The sequence below is a fragment of the Copadichromis virginalis genome, linkage group LG10 (assembly GCF_057382275.1).
Source record: "Copadichromis virginalis isolate Kocher_CV1m ecotype Utaka linkage group LG10, C_Virginalis_male_GT1.1, whole genome shotgun sequence".
Lineage (NCBI taxonomy): Eukaryota > Metazoa > Chordata > Actinopteri > Cichliformes > Cichlidae > Copadichromis > Copadichromis virginalis.
Genome location: NC_140627.1, coordinates 13,785,444 through 13,811,111, shown reverse-complemented (window position 1 = coordinate 13,811,111; position 25,668 = coordinate 13,785,444). Strand labels below are relative to the sequence as shown.

At 40.8% G+C, this 25,668-nt stretch overlaps 2 protein-coding genes across 2 annotated transcripts; both read right to left on the bottom strand.

The window, feature by feature from the left end:
* Window positions 1-2,184: 2,184 nt before the first annotated feature.
* LOC146700006 (forkhead box protein O1-A-like) lies at window positions 2,185-20,688 on the bottom strand. The gene is made up of 4 exons (XM_085469993.1): window positions 19,871-20,688; window positions 7,859-8,050; window positions 6,571-7,740; window positions 2,185-6,444 (listed from the first exon to the last, which is right to left on the bottom strand). Exons 1-3 carry the CDS (start codon window positions 20,468-20,470, stop codon window positions 6,583-6,585), a joined length of 1,950 nt encoding a protein of 649 aa, XP_085326119.1. The 5' UTR covers window positions 20,471-20,688; the 3' UTR covers window positions 2,185-6,444; window positions 6,571-6,582.
* Window positions 20,689-22,242: 1,554 nt separating this feature from the next.
* mrps31 (mitochondrial ribosomal protein S31) lies at window positions 22,243-25,596 on the bottom strand. Its single transcript, XM_085469992.1, has 7 exons — window positions 25,390-25,596; window positions 24,357-24,791; window positions 23,564-23,716; window positions 23,314-23,457; window positions 23,142-23,218; window positions 22,591-22,731; window positions 22,243-22,498 (listed from the first exon to the last, which is right to left on the bottom strand). Exons 1-7 carry the CDS (start codon window positions 25,491-25,493, stop codon window positions 22,263-22,265), a joined length of 1,290 nt encoding a protein of 429 aa, XP_085326118.1. The 5' UTR covers window positions 25,494-25,596; the 3' UTR covers window positions 22,243-22,262.
* Window positions 25,597-25,668: the final 72 nt, after the last annotated feature.

The window sequence follows — 25,668 nt, the reverse complement described above, 5'->3', positions numbered from 1 at the left end:
GTGAAAATATTTATAAATCAGTATGCTTTCCAGCTTATTCTATGTGGCATACTCATATAAAACCATAGATATCTTTATCACCCCACACCATCTTTTCTGAGTACACGACTCAAAGGTTTGCTGGTATTACAGGAAGATATGTGGACTCGCACACTTTAAGTAATAAAAGTCAAATAGTACTCACTACTTCAAAGAATCAAAATAATTATCAGCCCCAAATTAGCTTTTCTTTGGCAGAAGTGAAGTATGGTTAAAACTAAGTGTATTTAATTTCCTGAGAGACAAACTAATTGTATGACTCATAGATACCTCACTTCTTTCTAAAGACTTTTTAAGGTAGTAAAGTTACAGTTTGATTTTCTGAATAAACTACAAAGGTTTCATACCACAGTAAGAGCCGTCTATAGACAGCAGCATAAACTAAGATTAAAAATGAATGTGAAGAAAGCTATCACAGAAAATGAGAGCATTAAAGGTCCCATTTTGTACCAGTTTAGCACATGTTCATATTGGTCTTACATGTCCCCCAGACAGTATATTTTGGGTTTCAGCCCCAAATACCACACAGTTCATTTTTTTGTTTCATGTCGATATTCTCCTGGTTTGCAGCTCAGTATCGAATGAGCTATTTCATTTTCTGTAGCTTTAAATTGAAAAGGAAGAACAGTTGCCCATACTTTACACTTTGAGTTTGTTTGCTGAAGTTTAAACTGAGCATCCACTGGGAAAGAAAGTGTGACTTAAGTGGGTTTGCTTTTAACGTGGCATGGTTGCTGGTTCCAGAAAGACTGGTCTGAATATTTCAGCACCTCTGAATGCACAACGCACAACCTTGAAGCAGATGGGCTACAGCCGCAGAAGACCACACCAGGTACCATTGCTTTAAGCTAAGAACAGCAAACTGAGGCTACAAATGACACAGGCTCACAAAAACTAGACAAAAGACTAAACACAAGACTAAACTAGACTAGAGGAGGAAAATGTTGCATGTTCTTATGAATCTTGATGAAAACAACAGGAACCTCATCATCTGGCACCAATAAACATAGATCTACTAGATGTACACACAGCTATGACTATACATTATACGCCAATTCAACAAAAGGCTTACCTGCTTCAAACATAAAACCATAACCAATCAATGGTCTCAACCTGATCTCAATTTCCTGTAGATTTCGGTGCCACTGGTTTTGAGCAACTCCCAGCATCATATACTAACAAGAGAAACCTAAGTTTACCTACCTTGTCTTCGGTGACATGCTAGGCTCGAGGCAACTTTAAACGCAAACTCGAGAGCGGGCAGCAGACAAGAGATGTGGGGCAGCACAGCCACCCTGCTGAAACGTACTAAAGAGAGTTAACTCAATCAGAGTAAACACCTTAACCATCACTCACCCACTAAAAAAACCCTCTGATGTTTAGTCTCCACAAAAATATCCAAAATAGAGTCCAAAATATCCCGGACGAGCCGCCTCAAAAGCCAAACAGTTGGTACCATGAAGATCATAAAACCAAAACTGGTGTGCCTCCACAGCCTGCCTCAAGCATGCCTTTATCCACATGCCATGTGTGGTCAATTGGCAATTGAAGACTCAATTGACAACTCTTTGCACTGCCACTGCAAAGAGAATAGAGGTTGCAGAGGGGCGTAACAATGGCAGGAGTGATAATAATAATAATAAGTGAAATAATCTAATACATCTATGAAATGACAAATCTTACTCTTTTGGCTGCTCTTTTTAAGGGGACACCTCAGCAGATCATCTATCTCTCACTGTCATCATCTTGCCCTGTCTCTAGCATCCTGGTCTGTCACACAAACACTCTGCAACACTCTGTCTCAAAACTGCCCAACCTGAGCTGTCCCTCTGATTTACTTATTTTTTTTCTGTCCATTTTGGTCCGTCCCAGTGAAGATCTTAGCATCTTTACTTGTGTGAACTCCAGCTCCTCCTCCTGTCTTTTTGTCTTTTACTCTTGCTGCTGTCATTCTGTCACAAGCCACCTGGGCACTCATTTCCATCCACTGCACTCTCTTCTTCACCTCTTTTGCATGCTGCCCATTCCTTTGGATGGTTGACCCCATTAAATCTACTCATTGGATGTATAAAATAACAAACATTCACACTTAAGAATCAAGTGACGCACTAAAGCAAAAAAAAAAAAGACACATCATTTCAGTCCTGCCTTTGGCGATGTATGCATTTAATGGATTACATAGAAAAAAACAGCATTCTTTGAAAAATATCTGGACATGAATACCAAAGATATCCATATATGTTTATATTTCTATAAGATATTTCTATTTACATGTTTGAACTAACACAACAACTAAATCAATCAATGAAAAAATAATGCTGCATTTTATTTATCCTCAAAAAAACACATTTGCACAGAAATGTGCACATTAATTTGTGTTACACATAAAAAGAAATAATACCCTTTTCCTAATTAAATATAGCAGGCTCAAAACATTTCTACAAAAAAATCTTCATAAGGTAATGTTAAACTATTTAAACTATGTTAAACTAGTCCTGGGACATACTTATTTTGATATGACAGAAAAATGATAAGAGACCTCTTAATCAACAACATAATTAAATTAATGTGATAGAATACTTTTCAGCGAGTTTTGTCAATGATAAATCTTTCAAATGACTTAGGTTTAATTAATCCTGATGTTATATAGAGAGATCCGTAAAGAGGTCCCCATTTATATAACTTGTTGCAGAAATAATGAAATATGAAAAAATATGTACAAAATCAAAACTTTGAGATGAAGACAAATCAAATACACAATACTCAGTGAAGAAAATTGGAAGGAAATGTTCCTTCAACACTTCAGAGGTAAAATTTTGAGGTATGAGTGTTCATATAGCCACTGATATTGTTTGCACTGTGATATGTAAACAACCTTGTCTAACACAATCATACATGCTGTATAAGGGTTCAGTACTACAACAATTAAGAGGTCAAAATACACAAAAAAAAAGTAATACTAAATAAAATATGTACAACAGAAGTTTGCGAGATGATGTTAACACAATAAATTGGCACTTTTTTTTACAATGTGTCTTTGGTGACATATGAAGCTGCCTGGAAGTAAGCAGCAAACACTTGCCTATGTTGGTTAAGTTTCATCAACCATTACATATTTCCAGCTATTTTAGGATTTCACTACTACCGGCCTTTTAATCGACCTCACATTCCCAAAAATATCCTTTTGATCTGAGAAAGTCATGAAAAACACATTTCACTCTTTAAATTATCCAGTACAGTTTTTACAGAAATGTTTAACGCATGGTAGAATTTACAGTGTCCATGTAATGCTGTAAAAAAACTGAATATATGTTGCAGTGATTGTTACACTGATAACCTTTCCCCCCAAGAGGCCAAATAAACTTAAGAAGCATTAGTATTTAGAGGTATTTCCAAACACTAAAATTCTCTAGAATTGTTTTAATGCTGTTAAAAACTGCTTTAAAACAACATTAACATAAAATAGAACATTTGCATTGGTGGAGATCTATATATGAGCCTTCTCTTAGATTTAGATTAAGAAACTGCAGCCATCTCAATACAATACATACAGGATATTATACAAAACATATGATTCACAAAGTTCAAAATCGAGAATTAACAGATTACAATAAAGAGCAAAACATGCAGTATATAAATTTCCTATTTATAGTTTCAGGTGGGGCTACAACGATGACATAATCGATAACATCGACTTTAAAAATTCGTCGACGGTCATATTCTAGAACCACGTAAATATGTTTTTGCAACTGCAATACACTATAGGAAGCTATGGGGGCAGTGTCGCCTATATGGGCTGCCAATACGGCATTTAGTACTAACGAAGAAGAACGTAGCGCGAAAAGTAAAACAGCTGGCGTGGGGAAGAGGGGAGAAAATGCAAAAAAATGTGAAAGTTAATTGCAGACTGTGCAAAACCTTTCACGACAGCACTACTGCAGCACAAGAGCATGTCCGTCAGCACCCTGGTGCGGTGACGTTAACTCTGAACGGGTCAGTTTTAGAGAGTTACGTTAGTGCGTCGCGTTGATACCTCGTTTATGTTTATGTTAATGTTTGTGTTAGCTTGCCTGTCGGAAATTTCTCATGGAAGATGCTTGCTAAGCAAACACCATTTCAGTTGTGTTAGCTAATGAGTGAAATACGATGGTAAAAACATTAAACAGGAGTAGCAACACTCTCCCTTTTTTCTTTAACATTAATATTAGCGTTTATTTCGAATAGTAAACCTCTTCTAGATGTTATTTTGGACTGGAAAATAAAATCTTTTTGATTTAATTTGAAGCTTTATTTGAACTTACGGAGAAACGTTTTTAGTTTGCGCATTGTTTTTTTTGTTTGTTTGTTTAAATACTACTAGCACTTTAATTTGTATTGCTTTATTTTTATTTACTTCATTTTTATTCTGTCCTACTGAGTAATGTTAAAAATAAATTGGATTATTATCATATTCATATGTTTTCTGTGTCATTACTTTCATTTTCTTTGGGTAGAGGCAACAGGGTGGGCAGACTTGAAGTGAAGTTGAGAGTTATTGAAATAATTGCTGACTAATCAAAAAAAATAAAATTTGCAGATTCGTCAACTACTAAAATGTAGGTCTGCAACAATTTTGGTGTAGCTCATGTTTCAAGGTCTAATCACATCTGATAGTGAGAACATATAGCTGATACTGTTTTGACAGAAGTGTATCACAACATCATTTGATTCATAAACTTGCATGTGGTGATTATGCAGAGGTATATTTTTGTGGATATACACTTTTTTCCAATACACAGCTTTTCCTCTATAATGTAATTGGTATTACTGATCAGACGATACACTACTTTATCTATTGATTATCAGTTAACTGTAATGATTTCTCCTGGTTGACAGTGTAATTGTTTTGCTGTTGATGGCTGGTTCCTAAAACACATTTCTAAATATAATCCCTAAAAGCTGAAATACTTTACTAATTTGGGTCATAATCATATACTATACTGATTACATGCTATCAAGTCCTCTTTTGAAGAATCTGGTGCTAATTTTCCAAATTGTTCTTCTAATTTCAAAAAATTGATCAAATGCCACTACTTGATAATGTAACTTATTTTCAATGTGGAAAGATTCATCTTGGTGAAGATGCCTCTTTGTCCGTCTTGCCTTCATAGTTACCCTACATGATGCTGTCTCCTTGCACCACAGGGTAGCAAGTGAAGAACTATTTTTAAATCATCTTTCAAGATCTACAAAGTAATGTGTGTTGGAAAATAGAATTATTGTGTTCCCAGTGTACCTTTTAACAAAATGCCTCTAAACAGCTTTTACACTAATCATGCTAGAGTAAAAATAAGACTGCAACCTCATTGCAACTAGAAAGGAATGGTAATTACCTGGTGATCACACAGATTTTTTTTTTTACTGTTGAAAACCAATTGCAAGTACTTGTGGTAACTAAGTGGCTGCTCAGAGGTTCAGCACTCAACCTCTCGGTGCTTGCAGTTTGCCTGGTGGGAGGAAATCTGTCACCAAACAACCATTGTCGGACTCTAACTGCTATTACTCTCACGGATTGCAGAAGGTTTGCAAATAATTGTTATCTGATCTATAAATGCAGACAAACTGACAACATATCATAATCAGTTTGAGTCAGTCTGCACTGATGAGACACAAATCAGTTTCTTTGCAAAAGAGGACTAAACCCAACTGGTTCTAGTCTTGTTATGTTCCTATATAACAGCAAGGTTGACAAGCACCTATGTCATTTCGCAATTAAATTGCAGCAGCTACATCACAATTTCTGTTTCAAATCTACGAGCTTCTGGCTTGACTCTGAATGTAAGTAGTTTGTGTAAAAATCTGTTTAATGTAGACAGCAACAGATTTATCACAGTTAATTACCATATTCTCGCAGACAAATTGCATGTAATTGCCAGCTTGACCTCCTCCAACCTGATAGCAAACTGACTCCATCTTATTGCCATTTACGGCTATTGGCTGCAAGTGGTTGCAGACCTGGTGCCTGTCTCTGAAGCAACAAATTCAAACTTGAACTTATTCACGCGTTCGTTGTACACAGTTGCAGTAATCTTGGTCATTCTGCATTCTGCAGTCATTGTTTCCCCGTGTGTGATTGTAGCACAAAGACAAATTCGTGTTACGCTGGTTCCTTCTTATGTATTATAACATACATACTTTTGAACATACATACAGTTTTTGATAGGTAGCTGAGAGCAAGTTCACAAGTAGTTCACTTATGCAGGCTTGTCTCTCTGTTTTATATTCACTGCAGTGATGGTTGCGTCTTATTTCTGCGTCAGGACATGACTGATAAACCTCTTCTGATCTGTGGATAATGATGGTGAAAGCTTCTTTGGATTCCACTCTCTGAATGAAGGTGAGCAGTAGAGTGATGTGGAGAAAAACCTGCGGGGGTGAATGAAATGGAAAATGTTCAGGGATGACAAACACTCTGAGGGTGTTTATGTTTGTTATCTGTAATAAAATGTAATATGTATAAGAAATTAAGGGCAGACTAATGATCAGTCTCACCTCTCTGCGATGCTACCCTGACACCCAGTTGTGTGTGGTCGTCTTCACCCTCTGGGAAAACCCATGAGGCCCAGCTGCTGGATCAAAATTAAAGTCCAGCCCCCCACCATCCATGAGTGTGTCATGGAGGACGGACTCCAAGTCACATTCAAACCTTTCAGTAGGCACACTGTCCAGATCACTGGGTAGGTGCTCTTGATGATGATGACTGTGTGGGTGTACAGAGTTGAGTTCTCTGTAGCTGTTGCTGCTGCCGTAGGTCACTGAGGCATCATTAGTGTGTGGAGGGAGTCCGAGGGGGAGCTGCATGCACGTCCTTGGACCAGCCATTCGAAGAGAGGGCCCTGAATGGCTAGTCAGGCGTATCATGTTACAGCTATTCAAGTCTTGTGAGGCAGCTGGACCCTGGCTATGCAGAGTATGTGGATTTACACGAGGAAGTGGGTGACTCTGAGAGGGATTCATCATTTTTACTCCATTATGACTACCCACATGGCTTTGGCTGCTATAAGTAGGTATTGGACAACTTGCCCTCCCAACTTCAGAGTGCATCATGTCCCTTCTGGTGTCTGGTTCTCCTGTCAGCAGCCCAGAAGGGAAGATATACTGGTTCTCGTAAGCCCCAAAGCTGGGCTTAGTCTCTGGAAGTGTCTGCATAGGAGCAGGGGACAGGGAGTGCATTCTCACCTGACTATACAAGCACTTCTGGTAGTCTTGCTGCTGGTGTGGGGTCAGTCCAGTGGAGTTATAGGGGCTACTCTGAAGCATGCCGGCGTTTGAGGAGCGCGGGGAGTGTGAGGAGTCAGAGCTGAGCTGGGAGGGTTTAGGAGACAGCAAGTTAAGGTTATCCAGCAGATCCATGACCTTTTCTGAGCGATGCTGGCCCATGGATCCAGACACCTCAGACAGGCTGGGCAGGGTAGAGGTTATCTTAGCACCAGCAACTCCAGGATACATTATGTGGCCATCGGACTCGCCCACATCATCCTGTTCAGAAGGGAAAGGTGAACGGCGACCACTCAGAGTACTGGCATCAGAGCTGGTACGCGTCCTAAAGGTTTTCCAGTTGTCAAAATCTTCGTTGCTGTGGGAGTTTGGACTTCCAAGCCAGGTAGAGTACTGGGAACTGGGGCTGCCTGCTCCTCCTTCAAGCCCTTCCTGTAGAGCCATCTAGAGATAGTAGAACACAAGAACACTGAGTACATGTAATCTAGATTCAACAGAATTAAAAAAAAAACAAAAACATTTGGCTGAAATATCTATGAAGGTTCAGTTCAGGAGCAGAGACCTTTTTCTTTGCGGCTCTTCCTCTACTCTTGACAAACTTATTGCTGTTGTCCATGGAGGTAGCTCTGCGTCGAGGTGACTTTCCATTCTTTCCTCCCTCTGGGTTCAGCATCCACCAGGAGCTTTTTCCTGTTCCCTCGTTCTGTATGCGCACAAAGCGACTGTGCAGGGACAGGTTGTGTCTGATGGAGTTCTGAATGGGAGAAAAGTGATTCATTTGTAAGTTTTCCCTCACACAAATATCATGGTCAGTTTAATAAATCAGTGCCTGTCACTGAATATGATACTGAACAAAATAAAGTATCGTCAGCAACATAACTTAAGAGACTCTTTTCTCCAGAAATACAGGACCTATTCAATGAAAGAGGGAAGCGGTGATAAATGTTGGACACAAGTGTGACAAAGATAGATGACAATTCATATTACACTATAGTATAATAGTGCAAAATTTGACCAAAGAAACATTTCTCGTTAGTTTCTTCACTCGGTCTGCTTTTTTTTTTTTCCTTACATTTTTCCTGTTTTCTGAATACATTCTGACTTTTACGTTGTATTCATCAGTTTTTCTCATGCTTTAACTGCTTGTATTGTTTTGAAGGCCCACGAGAGAGCTTACTAGGGTGTCCATCTTTCCTCACTGCGGACTATAATCATGTTTCCTGTGATTTCCACTGACTTTAATCAGCGCAGCCCAGCAGCAGCAACAACAACACCGTTCGCTTTGGATCCAAAGTGAAAAACAACAGTGAAAAAACAAGGAGAAAAACAACAACAAAAAACAGGGTAATTTGGAAGACACGTTACAGAAAAAAAACCATCACTGCTTAATCTTGCCTGTGCCCATCATCGAAAATTACACCTCTGAAAGAGCTCATTGAGATCACTGAGCTGCTCTCTTTTTTTGTATGTGGTCAAATTTGTCCTCGTCCAAATATGCACACACCTAAAGCCTTATTCAGTAGATTTTTAATGCCATGTTATGTATCCCAAAAAGGATGCAGTAGACTCCTCCTGTGGTAATGCTCTCAGGAAGAAAACCAGTGTCGGTCGGGAGGTCATGAAGACAGTTAGACATGGCACAGACACACTGTACAGACTGGTCTTTCTGTGACACTAATATGCAACTTGCTGAGCTTGATGGGGGGGACAATGAAAGACTAAAGTGTAACACAATACGTGCAAGTATGGAATTTCCCCCTAAACACCCATGTGAATAAGAAAGCAGCTCCCTGCAGTTAGTAAACCCAGATGTTCCCAACCGCAGGATTCAGCAGGGATATACAAAGCACTGAGATAAAGATGTTCTCATCCAAAACAATAGATGGATTGTCTCAGTGTGTCTCTGACATTTTGGGGTTAAAGTTAAGCTTCTGGCAGGAATATGACTTCTAAGCTATAAAACTACTCTCAGTGAAAGTATTATTTCAAAGTGGAAATTATCAAAGTAGATTCAAGGAATAAAACCAGAAAAAACTGCAAAATTGGAACAACTTTGACGCTTTTCAAGTATTCTTTTTTGTGCCGTCGTCATAAGAAGGTGCTGAAAGATGAGTTCAACCTCAAACTGTAAACTGACAGAGTGAAAACAGAGAGCGGTACACAAGTTAGATTTTTTTTTTGTTTTGTTAAACAGAAACTAAGAGGAGGTCACAGAGTTCGAAGCTAAGTTGGGGAGGGCGACACTGTAGGATGTTATTGCCGGCAGAGCCGGGGTCAATGAGTTCACTGTGTGCTAAACACGAGCTGCTCATACGAGCTGACGGGGACATGCAAACAGGTTGGATGGCAAAGGAAGAGCGAGGAGGAGAATCATCAGATGTGACACGCTGGGTAAGACCCGCTTCGTGAGACTCACCAAAACAGCTTCTTTGGACTGCACCCCACCACCAAAACCAGACTCCTCCCTTCTCCTCCAGTGACTTTTAAATGAGGCTTCCTGTGTCAGAGGACATCCTGCACATGTAGACTGAAGAGACCTGAGGTTGTATGGTTTCAAAATGCAATTCAATCATTGCATTTTATGCTCATTTGATTTACGACCCTTTTCTCCCCATTTTCCTTTTTTTAAATGATCTCCTGTAACTAAAGACAGGACCGGACATCTTAGCAGTGTGCTGCACAGACTCAAGCCTGCAAACCAACATTTATTTCACTAACCAAATGTGAAGTCTCGCTCACGCATGGCAGAGATCACTGTTGATATGCAAATCTCTACAGCCTTTGATTAGCACCTACTACAGATCGTGCACTGCAAGGCAGTGCTGTGGAAAGGGAAATTTTCTTCTCTGCCTTATCTTTGACAAACCTCAACTCAACTCAAAGACAACAAAAATTCCCCTTCCTTTTTAGTTCAGGAGGTGCCCCACTCAATCATTATTTCTTTGAAAGAGCCGCCTAAGGTCCAGTCTTTTTTTTTTCTGTTGTGTTACGGCATATTTTGTAGTAGTAAAATGTGTGCTTTTGTGGTTGCAAAACATTTCATGAGAAATCTATTTTTTCCTCCGCTGCCCTGCTTTGGGAACCAGGGTAGTGACGAGGTCCAGATTAAAGAGAAACTTAAGTGACATAAATGTTTAAGAGCAAAGATCCTCTTAGAGAAGTGATGCCACACAAGTCTGCAGAAGAGTATTACAAAGAAATCTGCAACATTTTCTGCTCTACACTTGAGGACATTTAGTAGTGCTGCCCCTGAAACAAACCGGTGCAGCACGGAAGAGACATTAGACAGCTTATGCAAGAAATCCTGAAATCAGGAAAGACTGAGTTGGGACAAAATCTACTTTCAGTTCGTCCTCAGAAATGGGTCATTAGGCTTCCCACATGAAAGGAGAAAACAGCACCTGCCACAACTCAGGTGAGATACCCGGTAGAACACCTGAGCTGGAGTAAGGAGAGTCATCCATCACCATCATCCATAATGCAGCATGAAATGACTCCTCCTACTGGACTTCAAAACAATCTAATTGACGCAGCTGCTGTTTCTTGTGTAGTGAAGCATGAGGCTTGCAGTAACGGTCGCAGGGTAAGTAAACAAACAGGGCTCGGTTGCAAGAACAGGTGCGGCCTCAGTGAAAGTGGCCTCAGTTGCAATTGGTCTATGCATTTTACATACAGCGCCAGCTACAACCACAGACAGGACAGAGGATCTCCCAGGAGGCTGACTGCTGGAGACCAGCTGCTTCTCAAATCAGTAACTTGGTTTTTATCTCAATGATGAAAGCTTACATGTAGTTAGTGATGGGGAGGGGGGAAGGGAGAATGACCTTGTCTTCCCATCAGTAAATTTCCCAGGCAGGAGAACGTGAGAAAATATAAATATAATTTTTTTCTTTGAAGGCTTTAAAAGTTAAAGTGTACTGTGACTTTTGATGCTAAATGTTAGCTTAGGTTTTCAACCTTTAGATATTGCAACCCTGTAGATAAGCATTTGTGTTTGTATTTGTGCCACTGCTATATTTTTTCATTATCTTTTACACAGTTAGCAGCAAAACCTATAAATGGAAAATAGTGCAGTTTTTTGCTCATCGCTGACAGTTATTCAGTCCTTCTCATTGGATTGCTTGATTTCCCAGTAAGAGAGCCAAGAGGTACTGTCCTAATCTTTGCTAACATTCGCTAACGCTAGCCACGATAAGCTGCAAAAATGCCCGGGTAAATAATGGTGCAATTTGTTGCTCACAAATTCAACTGTTTTTATATATTCAACCAAATATAAATGCTGTTAGTCACACCTGTTCAACTGCTCATTAATGCGACTGACTAAGCAGCTAATCAAATGGCCACAACTCAATGCATTTAGTGATGTCGATATGGTCAAGATGACCAGCTGAGTCTAAACTGAGCATGGGGAAGAAAGCTGATTTAAGTGATTTAGTAAAATTGTATGGCTGTTTGTACGAGACAGGCTGGTCGAAGTGATTTATAAAATGCTGCTCTGCTGGGATTTTCCCACACAACCATTTCTTGGGTTTACAGAGAATGGTCAGAGAAAGAGAAAATATTCACTGAGCAGCAGAAAAAAGGCCAGCTTGCTTTGATCTGATCGAAAGGGAATAGTAGCTCCAATGATTTTTCGCTACAATCAAGGTATGCAGAACAGCATCTCTAAATGGACAACAGTGAACCTTGAAGAAGACAGGCTATAGCAGCAGAAGACCACATCAGAAACCACTCCTTTCAGCTAAGAACAGGAGTCTGAAGCTATAGTTGTTATAGAGTAGTTATAGAGGTTGAGCAAAATTGAACAACAGAAGATTGAAAAAACATTGCCTGGTCTGATGTGTCTCAGTTTTTGGATGATTTGGTCAGAATTTAAGATAAACAACATTAAAACTTTTAAAATTTTGTATGATGGATTATGTAGAAAAAGTAGAATTGGGCTGAAAGATCTATCGCTTTATCACCTATTCAGGTTGTAAATCGTGTTTTTAAAAAACACGTAACTAAGTAATTAATTACTTTTGAAAATAAGTAATCAGTAAAGTAACTGGATTACTTTTTGGGGGAAGTAATCAGTAGGACTAGAAAGAGAGAGCATATTTCTCCTGTTTTGGCTTCCCTTCATTGGCTTCCTGTTAAATCCAGAATTGAATTCAAAATCCTGCTCCTCACATACAAGGTCTTAAATAATCAGGCCCCATCTTATCTCAATGACCTTGTAGTACCATATCACCCTATTAGAGCACTTCGCTCTTGCTCTGCAGGCCTACTTGTTGTTCCTAGAGTATTTAAAAGTAGAATGGGAGGGAGAGCCTTCAGTTTTCAGGCCCCTCTTCTGTGGAACCAGCTTCCAGTTTGGATTCGGGAGACAGACACTATCTCTACTTTTAAGATTAGGCTTAAAACTTTCCTTTTTGCTAAAGCATATAGTTAAGGCTGGACCAGGTGACCCTGAATCCTCCCTTAGTTATGCTGCAATAGACATAGGCTGCCGGGGATGCCCATGATGCATTGAGTTTTTCCTTTCCAGTCACCTTTCTCACTCACTATGTATTAACAGACCTCTCTGCATTGAATCATATCTGTTATTAACCTCTGTCTCTCTTCCACAGCATGTCTTTTATCCTGTCTTCCTTCTCTCACCCCAACCGGTCGCAGCAGATGGCCGCCCCTCCCTGAGCCAGGTTCTGCCGGAGGTTTCTTCCTGTTAAAAGGGAGTTTTTCCTTCCCACTGTTGCCAAAGTGCTGCTCATAGGGGGTCATATGATTGTTGGGTTTTTTTTCTCTGTATCTATGAAGCGCCTTGAGGCGACTTATGTTGTGATTTGGCGCTATATAAATAAAATTGAATTGAATTGAATTAATTAGTTACTGATTACTTTTTTCAAGTAACTTGACCAACACTGGTTATACCAGCAGAAGCTCAGCTGTTCTCAGATAACCTACACAGTCACAAGACAGCAATCCACTGGAGCACCTTTGAATTGTGGTAAGATGGGAGTGTCGCATTATGGATGTGCAGCAATTGTGTGATGCTGACATGTCAATATGAACCAAAATCTCTAAAGAAATGTTTTCAACAGCTTGTTAAATCTATTCTATAAAAAGCTTGAAGGCAAAAGGGAGGGGATCAGCATAAGGTGTACCTCGTGTTTTTGTCTTTTTAAGGCATACATTTCAACATTTTACTGACCTCAGTGATAGATTCCGCTGCACTCAAACAAAGTGCTTGTGCTGTGTCTGCCAAAAGGTTTTCAAACAAAGTTGTAGAGAATGAGGAAACTGGAAGAACAATTGTCTATTAATCAAGATCACATTAGCAGGGAAATTAGGAAGTGTGCTAATCTATGTAGCTGCCAGTGACTACAAAGAGCTCAGCAAAGCCATTTTACTGCTGTCAAACTTAATTTCAAAGCAGGATTTTAGGTAATACAGGCTAAAAGGTTAAGTTACTGGAAAATGTATTTGATACTGCTTGACTTCATGAGCATGGCCAACACCCTGCTTCTTTAATTTACATTAAAATCCAGACTTGACTAAATCGGAGTGATTTTCTGCTAACATGTAACTACCACTACAAAGCAGTTATCTGGTAGAAATAAGAGAATAGGAAAAACGAGCACTTGCAGAGATTACGGTCTTCCTGTGCTGCCTTCCTGTGCACCCCTCCCCCTTTCTCTTATGACCTATGATGCACAAAGCTGTGAGCATAGGGCCTGGGTTTGCTTTAACAAGGCGGCAAAAAGGTGAGAAAGCCTGCAGAAGAAGAAGAGCATGCGAGCCTGGTGCAGAGAGTGCAACTCTTTACAGCTCCACATACAGTATGCAGACTACTTAATTAACAGTGAGCATCAAAGGAAGTGACCTGTTTCTGCAATGGCATCATGAAGACGAATGGAGAGATCTGCAATTCAATAATTTAAGCACAAACACTGCACTTCAATCATATTTGAATATTCAGAAATAACGAGACTATCTCAGCCAATTATTGTGAATGAACCGCATTCTTTGCACACTTCATCGGGTGAAAAGGTCACCTTTTTAAAAAAATGTATTTCTGTCATCCTCTGACTCCGTCTTTTGTATTTTGCATAATGGATTAGAGGCCAAGTACATTTTGTGAACATAATATATTTGGAGCTGATTATTATCCTGCACAAGCTGGAGGACAATGCAAAGATCCACATGCCACAGATTCCAGCGGCTCACACGTGTAGACAGCAGACAGTACACAAGCCTCAGCCCCCAGCAAACCAGTCAGCTGATTGCTCCCCTCCTTCCCTTAAGCTATGGCCGTTCCTCTTTGAAAGCCCCTGCCTCAAGCCTCCTTTTCTTCATGGGGTTACTTGAAGCTTTTAGTGGGCCTCTTAAGTTTGAGGCAGACATCCCTTTTTAACCTTGTGATCCCGCGACAAATAGCTGGCAGTTACTCTTTTTTTTCTCTCTCTTGCTTCTTTTAATAGTTGCTACCAGTTTTCAGGTCAGTGTCCTTAACAAAGTTCACAAGGCAACAATGAAACAAAGGTTGATTAATAAATTAGATGATCCATTAGCATCTAATGCAGTGAATGCTCCTTGTTGTGATTGTGTTTGTTTTCGTGCAGCCCACATAGAGTCATGTGAAAAAGAAAGTAAAACTAAGTACACCCCACAAACATTAGTAGATTGTGGAACCAGCTTTGGCAGCAATAACTGGAAGTAAAAATTTCTGTATGACTTTGTCAGTCTTCTCACCTCACTGTGGAGAATTTCTGGCTCACTCTTCTTTACAGTGTTGCTTCAGTTCTTTCAGGTTTGCGGTCATTTGTTTATGCACAGCACTATTAATATCTCACCACAGAATGTTAGTCAGGTTGAGGTCTGGACTTTAACTGGGACATTACAACATCTTGATTCTTACCTTTTTTTCTTTAGTCACTCTATTGTAGATTTGCCGCTGTGCTTGGGATCATAGTACTGTTTCAGAACCCACTGTCAGACAGACACCCTCACGTTTGACCTCAGAATACTTGGTATACAGAGAACTTTGTGGTCAACTTCATGACTACAATGTGCCTAGGCACCGTGGCTGCAAAACTAGTCCAAATCATCACCCCTCCACCACCGTGCTTGACAGTTCGTATGAGGTGTTTGTGCTGGTATGCTGTGTTTGGTTTTTGCCACATGTGGTACTGCATTATGGCCAAACATGTCCACTTTGGTCTCCTCTGTCCTAAGGACTTTATTCCAAAAGTCTTGTGGTTTAATCAGATGCAACTTTGCAAAACTAAGGTATGTTGCTATTTTCATTTTACAGAGAAGAGGCTTTTTCTGTCGAGAGTTTTAACATTTAACATTCTAACTGAGGCCTGTAGAGTCTGAGATGTAGCTCTGGGTTTTGAGCAATTTCTCTGAGCATTGCACAGTCTGATCTTGGTGTGAATTTGCTGGGACGTCCACTCCTGACATGCTATAAACACCTGAATGCAAATAGCAAACTGTCAGAGCAACTGCTTTTACAGAAGTGCTCACAGTTGCTGATGCTCAGTTAGTCAAATTCACTGATTATCAGAACCTGGCTGCTACTTTTCCTCCTGATTCCTATGAAAGCAGTATTGGGTTGTTTTAAGCAGCAGGTGAAAGTTTCTACTCAGTTTCACTTACAAAGGATGTTGTTTGCAGTTCCAGGTTTCATATCTCAGTGTTTAGCAACATTTTAATCTTTAATGTTTGTATATGAAGAAATAATATTTGGGGCCATCAGGGATGTTTTTTCTTAACTGCAGAACTGTGAATGCCCGCTGACCACAGCATTTCCATCCAATAGTTCAATAAACATTTCACTCAAAACCACAAATGTAAACCTCCTGTTATCACTCACAGAGTCAAATCTCTCATAGCAACCCATCCAGTAGATTCTGTCGTGGACAAAACCAACCAATGTTTGTTCTGGATGAAAATTTCCATTTCTTTTTGTTTTAATCTCTACAATAAATGTAAAAAGGTTTTACTACACAGACATTTTTGTGGCCTTACTATGTGATCCACTAATGGAGAATATTACAAACTTGGTTAAAAACTGAAGCCAGTGGGGAAGAGATTTAAATTTATAATGTCTAAAAAAATGTCTTAAATTAACGTGGCTCTAGCTTTTCATTCAGGACAGTTCTAGTCACAGAAGCTGGAAAAAGGAGATTCACTACTCAAACTGGGAAACAAATCGAACAAATCTTGTTATAGCACTCAAGCAAGTGTATGGGTCACCGCAAAACCTGCCAAGAACTTTGGTTTGGGTTTTGCCATCACTCCAGTCCCGCTATTGGCTCTTATCGGCTGTAAGTTGAGGGACGATGACCTTTACCACTGTGCCATTTGGCTCATCCTGAAACCTTCAGTCTTGTTTGTCACTGGTTTCCAGAATGGTCATAAGCATACATCAGGCGTGAGACAGGCAAATCAACACATTGCAGATCTGTAGGCTTGGTGACCTTTTGACCCCCGCGCTAGATAACATAGTGCGATAAACCTCTTCACAGGAGACAGTCACTAGACTCAACTCTGCAGGCTATCACCAAAGCAACCCAACGAAATATTCTTTCATTTGCAGGGCAATGTTTTCAAAAACTTCAAAAAACGGAGGGGGGGAAACGCTTTTTTGTAATCAACATGTTTTTGGGTGACACCTCGGAACTTCAGCGGCAGTTAAACTCAAGAGCGTCACTTCCTGTTCCATTATCTAATGTCACAGTTCATTGAGAAAAACAGTGGCACTGCCAGTAAAACGCTAAAAGTACGTTGCAAGCTGTTCACTGCTACTCACAGACCCACCAGTATCCCAGGGGAAACCAGTCCTCCCCGAGTTAACGGAGGGGCCCTCTGTTGTCCCAAAGGCATCATGATCACTGAGCTGCCACACAATATTTAGAGGGGAAACCAAAAGAATCTCCATGACATACAGTAGACAGAAAGCTGCTGAGGCAGTGCCTTTCCCCTTGCCCTGCGCTCCACCTATCTATACTTTTTTAGGTGTACTGCTACAATCAAGCGCAATGCCCTCCACCCACTATTAGATCCCTGGCTTATCTTTGTGCATCACTACAGCAAGAGACGAAACTGCTTTGTTAATAAAAATGTCAAAAAGCACAATCATAACAAGTAGACCAGCAATTACGTTTTTAAGTGGCACAAATGTTGAAATGATATAAAAGTGATTTTGCATAGACTTGGATTCACACAAATGCTGTGTATATGATCTCTTATTGATTCATCCTCTTTTTTCCCCCCTGCCCTGACCCTCATGTTTTGCAGGGTGGGGATGTTAACACATGGCACTGTTTTCCATCCACCGGGCAGGAAATGCATCATAGTTCATTGTGGGGGAACCGCCGTGTTTTTTTAACAGGAAAGTGTAAAAATAACTATAAGCCAGCAGTTCCAAGGCCTGGTGGGCATGCCAGCATTCAGGAATGGCGAGGCTGAAGCAAAGATGTGTTGATTATACGTAAAATATGTGAATGATCATGAGCTTTTGCTCTTGATAGAGAACTGAGAAGCGTTCGCTGCCTCGCTGAAGGGTAACAGAACCTTTCTCTTTGTTCTTTCTCTTTATCTCTATGACTAAGGAAGGGAAAGACATTCTTCATAAAGCCAAAGTGCACCAATACAATTATTTATCTCCCGAATTTGTGTCTTAAAGACCCCCCCCCAAACAAAAAAAGCAAAGGCCTTTAGTAAAAGAAATCTCAAGGTCCTATTGAACAAGCACAAACCCTGTGAGCAGAAACCCAAAGAGAGAGAGAGAGAGCAGAAGAAAGAGATAGGATGAAGAGCAGCAATCCCTTTCTCCAGGCCGTAGCATCCGCTAAGGAAACTCTAGAAGACAGGGACACAAAGATATGAGCACACAACTCAGGAATGGAGGATGTTTGACGTAGTTCCCAGCATCCCCTTCTGCCAGTCCCTTCCCCTCGAAAACACTCCCCAGCACTGATTGAGCTGTTTATGTAGCTTCCAGTTATTTCAAACAAAAACAGGCCGATTCGTCAGTGCCTGTACATTCAAGAGTGTGCAGATTTTTAAAAGAAGTAGGTTTAACAAAGTCTGTATATATAATAATCTGTGACAAAGCTTTTCAAGTAGGGTGGTGGTGGGGGGTTAAAACAATGGGAGCTATATATGACTGAGGTTTCCCAAAGGCATTTCCTGACAACTTTCAAATCACCTCTCAAGAGAATGCAGGGGGTTACAGAAAAGGCTGCGACACTGAAAACTCAAGCAGAGTACGTTTTGTTGGGCGTGTGCGGGCTTTAATTGGCGTCTTCTGTTGGTCCACCTTTGGCTTTGTCTGCGGGCTTCTGTCCATCACGAGTGGAGTGACATCCTCACTGGCCGGATCAGCATGTTTGTGCAGGCATTAGGCAAATGTTTTCACAGCTCGTCCCCTGTACTTAATATTTCCAGGTCTGCACATTCAAATTGCAGTTTTCAGGGAGGTAGCAGGGTTTCCATGACTGTGGAAATGCTGCGCAAGTCAATGTGTTTTGTGATAATACAGGTTGGCTCCCACATAGGTGTGTTTGCGGGTGGGGGAATCCACAGAGCATACCTACACATCTTTATCCTCAGTCAAAACCCAATTTCACATCGCTCAGTCAGGTGTTTTTCTCAAACAAACCTGAAGTTTGTTTCTGCTTTTTATAGAGAAAAGCAGTCTTGGTGGCATCTATGGGATGTTTACAGTCAGACCAGCTGGTTTGTCCTCTGCTGCTTTAGAGCTGCATGTGTCCTCAGTGACAAAGCAGAGAGGCATGTGCTACCACTGACAGAGGAAACCACTCCAAAACTTCAAAGGTTACTCAGAAGCCAGAAGTCAGCAGTCCCTCTAAAAGCTAACCACCATCGGACAGGTTTGAAATCCCACCATGGTGTTAAAAGAGAAAAGGAATGGGTTACTCCTGTTATTACTTAACTGCTAATAAATCCTGAATTAAAAGTTATAATCATATTTAAAAAATGTGATGGGTTGCTTTGCATAGCACAAATGTGAGTGCTGAGTGAATATACTAAACCAAATGCGTTGCACTATGTGCACACAGTGAAAGTGAATACTGTCACTTTCCTGAAGCAAACCAAGTTTTCTAGATAAAATAAAATCACAGGTTTAAGAATTTAAGGTGTAAATATCCTGCCACGACGTCTCTAAATGCGAGTGAAACAGGGCTGGGTTTTTTTTTTTTTTTTTTTTAACTACAAAGGCAATTAATTGCACATCAAACCTTTGCATTTCCTGCTCAGCAGATTGTGCAAAACGCCTTACAGTGGCAATCGGTGCAATAAGACGCTAATGAGGATGTGGCCTTGATATGTTTTGTGCAAGTTTCCACTGTCTGCATATAAAGTCTAGCACGTTCAAATGTCACTCCCTAACTTTTCTTGGTATCATGATTTTGTCCAGCTTTGCTGCTGGCGGCTCTTTTTTCATTGGTGCTGCTTGCTGTGCTGTGGTGGTAAAGATGGTTACAGCGCATATATGCATCTCAGCTCACGCGCACACATCCTACTGACAGCGAATGTTCACGTGCACGCACACACTCACCTTCCAGCCCGCGGAGCTGGTGCTGTCTCCTTTGTCTTTGAAGTAAGGCACGCTCTTAACCATCCAGTCGTAAATCTGAGAAAGGGTCAGCCGCTTCTCAGGTGAGCTGTCTATGGCTTTGGTGATCAGGTCTGCGTAGGACATGTTCCCCCAGGCGTTTCGCCGGGACGAGCTGCTCTTCCTTTGCCCGGGTCCACCCAAAGGTGGGACCCCAGGATTTGGCACCTGTTGCTGGGACGACAGCTGTGGACCCGGGACCTGGTGCTGCTGTTGGAGCTGATGATGATGGTGTTGATGATGATGTTGGTGGGGGTAATGATGCACACAGTTGCTATCCCGGCACTGAAAAGCATTGCAAAGCGGCTTCTGCTCTGAGTATTCTTTATAGTCCTCCTCCACCAGGTCGAGGTTTCTGATGAACTCGGCGTTTGCTGCTGGCTCCTGCTGCACAGACGGTGCTGGGGAGGATGTGTTGGAGCTGGCCGGGTCGATGAGCTCCGGCCGGGGCAGCGGCCAGGTGCAGGACCGCGGGCGAGAGAGAGGCTCGAAGTCCGGGTCTATATCGCCCGGCTGCGGCTGTTGTGGCAGTAACTCAGCCATGTCAGGGTAACACCGATCCTCTGTCACATAGATGTTCACTTAAAAAGAATTCGCCAAATTGTTAGTAAAAAATATAAAACGGTGACATAAACATCGAGAGGCTAATAATGAGTCATCAAGACCGAAAACAAACCCTAAAAGAGAAAGAGTCGTTTGTAATGTAAAATAAAGAGATATCTAAAACTGAAGTTCACACCATACTGTGTCAGTTAGCAGCAACTCTCAAGTCTGCCGCTCTAACAAGTGGTAGACAGTACCACACTCCGGTGCTGCCTTCACGGCTTACTCACAGGCTCCATCCTCCGAGCTTTGCAACTTGAAGGTGCGTTCAAGTGCTGTCCTGTTGACAAATCACGCCAAATGGACCCTCAAATTTGCAAATCCACATCAAGGGTGATTTAACTGCCTATTTGATGCTACAGTTAATAGTTTGGGCACACTTTCTCATAGCATCGTATCTATGTATTTGTTGGTGCACTTGAGTTTAAAATCTTATTCCACGATTTTCTGTGCTTGGTGCTATGAGTGACAGTCATCTCGACAAAAATAAAAAGTTGTCGTTACTCAATACCAGTTTTAAAAATATGTAGTGAAAGGGTTGGTTAGTCAGCTATCTCTTTCAGTTCGCTTGTCATTCAAACACATTTTGGCGGGACTTGAATGCACCATACAAGCTGAGAGGGCATGTTTTTAGTTTCAAAACGTTCTGAGGGGGGGCTCAGCTGATTCAAAACACTGCCCTAAGCTTAAAAAAAGAAATATATTAGGGCCATTTGTACAGGTTTTTTTTTATTACTTCCATACAAATATAGCAAAAAATGTTAATGTACTCCTAAACTTTTTTTAGTTGAAGTATCTGGATGCCATCTTTAAAACTGTGGGGAATCCTAATGTAATGCACAACCACAACGTTCAGTAGCGCCATCTAGTGGCCAAGCCTTAACAACTCTACATGAGTGTCTCTCCCCCCTACTGCACTGTATGGCCCAGACAAACAGAAACCAGGAAGTGTTGCCAACATCTTATCATGCCAATCACTCTGTTTAAGGAAAAGTGAACAAAATGTGGAAGTGGGGCACTTTGAAACATCAACCTGTCAGTTTCCACTTTCTCAGACAATAGATCGAGCAGGGTGTTTTTAGACCAGAAAGGATCCGTGTGGCACGTTGTTAAACAGGTTGTTTAACTTTAAAAGCACTTCCTCTGAGAAGGGGTACAGGGTTCACGGTCTGATTGTGTTTTCTACTGTAAACTTGATCTCAGATCCTCAATACCGCTCACAGGTTATAGTTCTTGCAACCGGTCTGGGAAAACACAATCACTCATGACTGCAAGGTGTTTGTATGACCTGTGACACTTAAAGAATACAAAAATATTTTCATCTGCACATTTTCTTTGTCACACAAAGGTCATTAACAATCCATTCAGCTAAAGTGTTACTTGTTTTTAAAGTAAGTTACTCTAATGACCTTTTATAACAATATTTCAGTGTAACAAGAATAAATCAACACAACCATTTTATTTACATCACTTAATACCACTTGTGAATCACAAAAATATTGCATTGACTATGTGTGCAGCAACATTTCACTTCCTTTCAGGGCATTTTTCTCAATAGCATGACATCCAATATCTCCACTAAGTTCTCTCCTACAAGAGTCAAGAAACCAGGAAGGTTTTGACTGCCGCATAAACTGTATGAGTAATGATCACGGTGGCAAAGTCTCGCTTTAAAGTGTTGGTTTTATGTGACCACAAAGAGCAAATGCAGACATATTAAACCGTGTTAAGTTTATTCAAGGTAAACATCAGCCTCCTTAAGCACTTCCTCTTTTTGATGGAAGTAGTCCCTGAACCAGGATATATGCTCCTTCTTCTGCTGCACAGTCAGATAGGGGTTTCTGGACAGGCCGGTCACTACTAGCTCCATGAAGTGACGCACTGGCCCCTCACGAGGGAAGCCCTCCTCCAAGTGCTTCTCTAAGAAGATGTGCTCATGGAATGGGACCTTGGCTTCCTCTTCGAGGCCTAACATAGCAAGAATGAACAGTCAGTTTCTCTCTCAGAAAAATGTATTTTCCCCTCTTTTAAAAATAATGAAGTCAACCTTCGTTACTCACCAGCTTCATTGTTTACTGGGTACTGCCATAGTTTCCCTTCTTTGGTCCACTGGATCATTTCCTCAAACCCATTTCGAAGCATCTGATTGGTCGATAGAGACAACTGATTTGCAAAGTCCATGTCCCACAGAGTCGGCTTAGCTGAAAATATGATACAATGACGTTAAAAGCAAAAGATTTTGCAATGTGACATGAAATATGTTTACGGAGTGACAGGCATTAAAAGCATCACAGTCTTGACAAGCATTATTAAAGCACCATGCTTAACATGTTTGATACTGTGTCATGTTTCATCAGTTTAAGCTTGAAAAATCAACTGTCACTCATGACTTGCTTACTAGAAGTCTTCATGAGGAAGACCACTGTTAAGTCAGTGATCTTCTGGTGTGGTGCATACATTTTGAAGACAAACTTTAAAAATGTTTATTTTTAGGCGTTAACAATGAGACAAGTAACACCAAAAAGTGGCCTCTGTGAGCAAACATATGAAATGAACAGTAAGCTTCAAATTGAAAAAAAAGAAAGAAAAGAAAATCTAAATCCATCAATACCTGCTGCTGGTTCAATTCCATCTTCATCAGCAGAGGAGGTGAAGATGTTAAGTCTTTTCCCTAGCAACAAGTTCCTCCTTAAAAAAAGAAAGACATTAGACACAAGATCCATTAAAAACAACAACAAAAAAAACACAACAAAATTAGTGTGAAGAGCTGATAAAAATATTACCGTTTCCGAACACTGGACAGCTCGGAAGTGATTCCTCTGTAATGTGTATATCCTCGCCCGTCGTCATCAAACCGGATCTGATCGGCTGGCCAGGCATTCTGCCGGTTAGGATTCTTGCCTACTTTCATTTCAGCGATAATCACTCTGAGAAAATATTGTTTGATTATTTTTTGTTAAATAAGCTTTTCAGAAAAGAAAAACGGGGGGGGGGGAGTAACAATCTCATTAACTACAGTTATTGGGGACATACCCGAGGTTGTTAATGTCGCCTTTCTTCTGAGCCTCAGCGATTGCCTCGTGCTGCCTCAGCTGCCTGAGCAGCTCAGATTCAGCCTGGCTGTGGTTAGGCAGAGTGGAGGCAGCAGAAGATGCTGCAGCAACCAGATCAGGATCCAAAGTCTCACTAAAAACACAACCCAGGGGGGCACAAAATGAGTGAATGAAATGTGACAAAAGTATAGCTCCTAAGGTTTGGTTTTTAATTGTATGGACATAAGTATTGGGCTACTCTGAATTCAGGTGTTTTCATCTCCAATCAACCACTGATCCATGCAGTATACCTTTACAAACATTTGTGAATGAATGAGTCATTCTAAGGAGTTCATTGAAATCAAGTAGCTGTAATAATATGCAACAAGTCACATTAGTGGAGTTTCTTCCCTTCTAGAGATTCCACACTCAGCTGTATGTGGTATTGTTGCAAGGGAGAAACATTTTGGAACTACAGCAACTTAGCCATGAGCTGAGTCACCAAGTACTGAGGCGCACAGTGCATAGCACAGACTAAACCATTACAATCAGCACAAAAACTGTGTGCTGGGTGCTGGATGGCATAGGTTTCCATAGTTGAGCAGCTTGTGTAGGTCTAACATCTAGGTAGCCCAGTACTTTCCATGTGATGTAAGTAACTATAGATGAAATAAACTTGAAAGAGAATCATGTGGAGTGACTGCTGTTGTCATCTTACAACTTTATTGGCCAATGGTGTGAATAACACAAAAAACTTCAATAAGGCAATACAACCCTTCTCCAACTTCTCTCACCTCTGTGATGAATCATCCCCTGTAGCCTTCTGATACATACTGATGGTGCTCTCCATAGGTGCCGCCTTCGGCTTATATTGTGTAACAGACTCATAACTTTGCTTTGCCTTCAGGTTTTTGAGCTTCCTTTTGTTGGTGACTTCTACTTTCATGGCTCCAAGAAGATTCAGGAGACTCTCCTTCCCACTCTTAGCTGCATCATTCTTCGTTTTCGCTGGCTGCTTTGATGCAACCTGTTCAGTTTTAACATCTGTCTGCTGCTGTGTGGCGTCTCCATCATCTGCCTTTAACACCGCTGGCTCCTCCTTCAATTCGACCACCTCCGCTTGGTCACCCTCTTTAACTGCCTGTGTTTTCTGGTCTTGGTTATTCTTCTTTTCACAGAGCGAGCTTGAACTTGTGCTGAAGGTTTTTACCCCACATTTATTTGTAACCCTGTGTCGAGAGATAAACAGATTTGTGCATCAGAAGGAGCCAAATCTGAAAAGGTCACGATTCAGACTTTTGATAATTATTACATTAACACAATATCATCAATATTGAACGTAATAAATGCAAAGGAGGGGGCAACAGTGTCTGGAAAAAATAACATTATTATACATTATAGATTTGTATGCAATTCCATGCAGTTTTAATCTACACCATTTACAAGCATACCGCTTAAAGACAACATGACAACTTGTGATGCTTTGCATATATCTTATATAATATACATATTAGTCTGTGCATCTATACGTGAATCAAACTTTTTTTTTCAGGTCCGTGCGATTAACTTCACATACACATTACCATGGAAACAACCGCCTGAAGAGCTGTCAGTCAAGACGTCCATCCCCCTCTTTAGGCTAGAATAAGCTAGTTGCTAGCCACATGCTACTCTTGTTTAACGAAACAAGCAAAACTCAGCATATTTCGTTTGTACTTTGGCAACCTGTTCTTTGACATTAAGAAGCTCGGCAGCTGAGTCTCACGGTCATTAGTTACTCTGTTTCACAGTGTGGCCCGTTCAATCACAGCTAACAGGTTACCTCACCTGAAAACCGTCTTGTCACATTTAGCTGCTAAAACACACGAGTCGTAGACATTGACTGAAGAACTTCGAGGCGCCAACAAAGTCCGAAATATAATTCTGTACATTGTGGCTTGTTGTGATGTCCTTCCACGCTCCTGTCGTTTACCTCCGTTGTTACCACATAAGGTCACCCCTGTAAACTTTAAGAGAATGACAGTTCCGTTCCAGGATGTGCAAAGACTCGATGTTTGCTCTTCAACGTAAGAGTGCCGAGTTTTAATTTAGTCTGGATTTATTTGT

What these genes read in the sequence shown, in the direction of transcription:
- LOC146700006 (XM_085469993.1), bottom strand. Translation starts at nt 20,470, where the DNA reads ATGGCTGAGTTACTGCCACAACAGCCGCAGCCGGGCGATATAGACCCG. An exon ending in CCAGCTCCGCGGGCTGGAAG is followed by an intron (nt 8,051 to 19,870) that starts GTGAGTGTGTGC and finishes TCTCCCATTCAG; the next exon opens with AACTCCATCAGACACAACCT. An exon ending in GAAGAGCCGCAAAGAAAAAG is followed by an intron (nt 7,741 to 7,858) that starts GTCTCTGCTCCT and finishes TACTATCTCTAG; the next exon opens with ATGGCTCTACAGGAAGGGCT.
- mrps31 (XM_085469992.1), bottom strand. Translation starts at nt 25,493, where the DNA reads ATGTACAGAATTATATTTCGGACTTTGTTGGCGCCTCGAAGTTCTTCA. An exon ending in GGCGACATTAACAACCTCGG is followed by an intron (nt 23,458 to 23,563) that starts GTATGTCCCCAA and finishes ATATTTTCTCAG; the next exon opens with AGTGATTATCGCTGAAATGA. An exon ending in CTGTCCAGTGTTCGGAAACG is followed by an intron (nt 23,219 to 23,313) that starts GTAATATTTTTA and finishes TCTTTTTTTAAG; the next exon opens with GAGGAACTTGTTGCTAGGGA.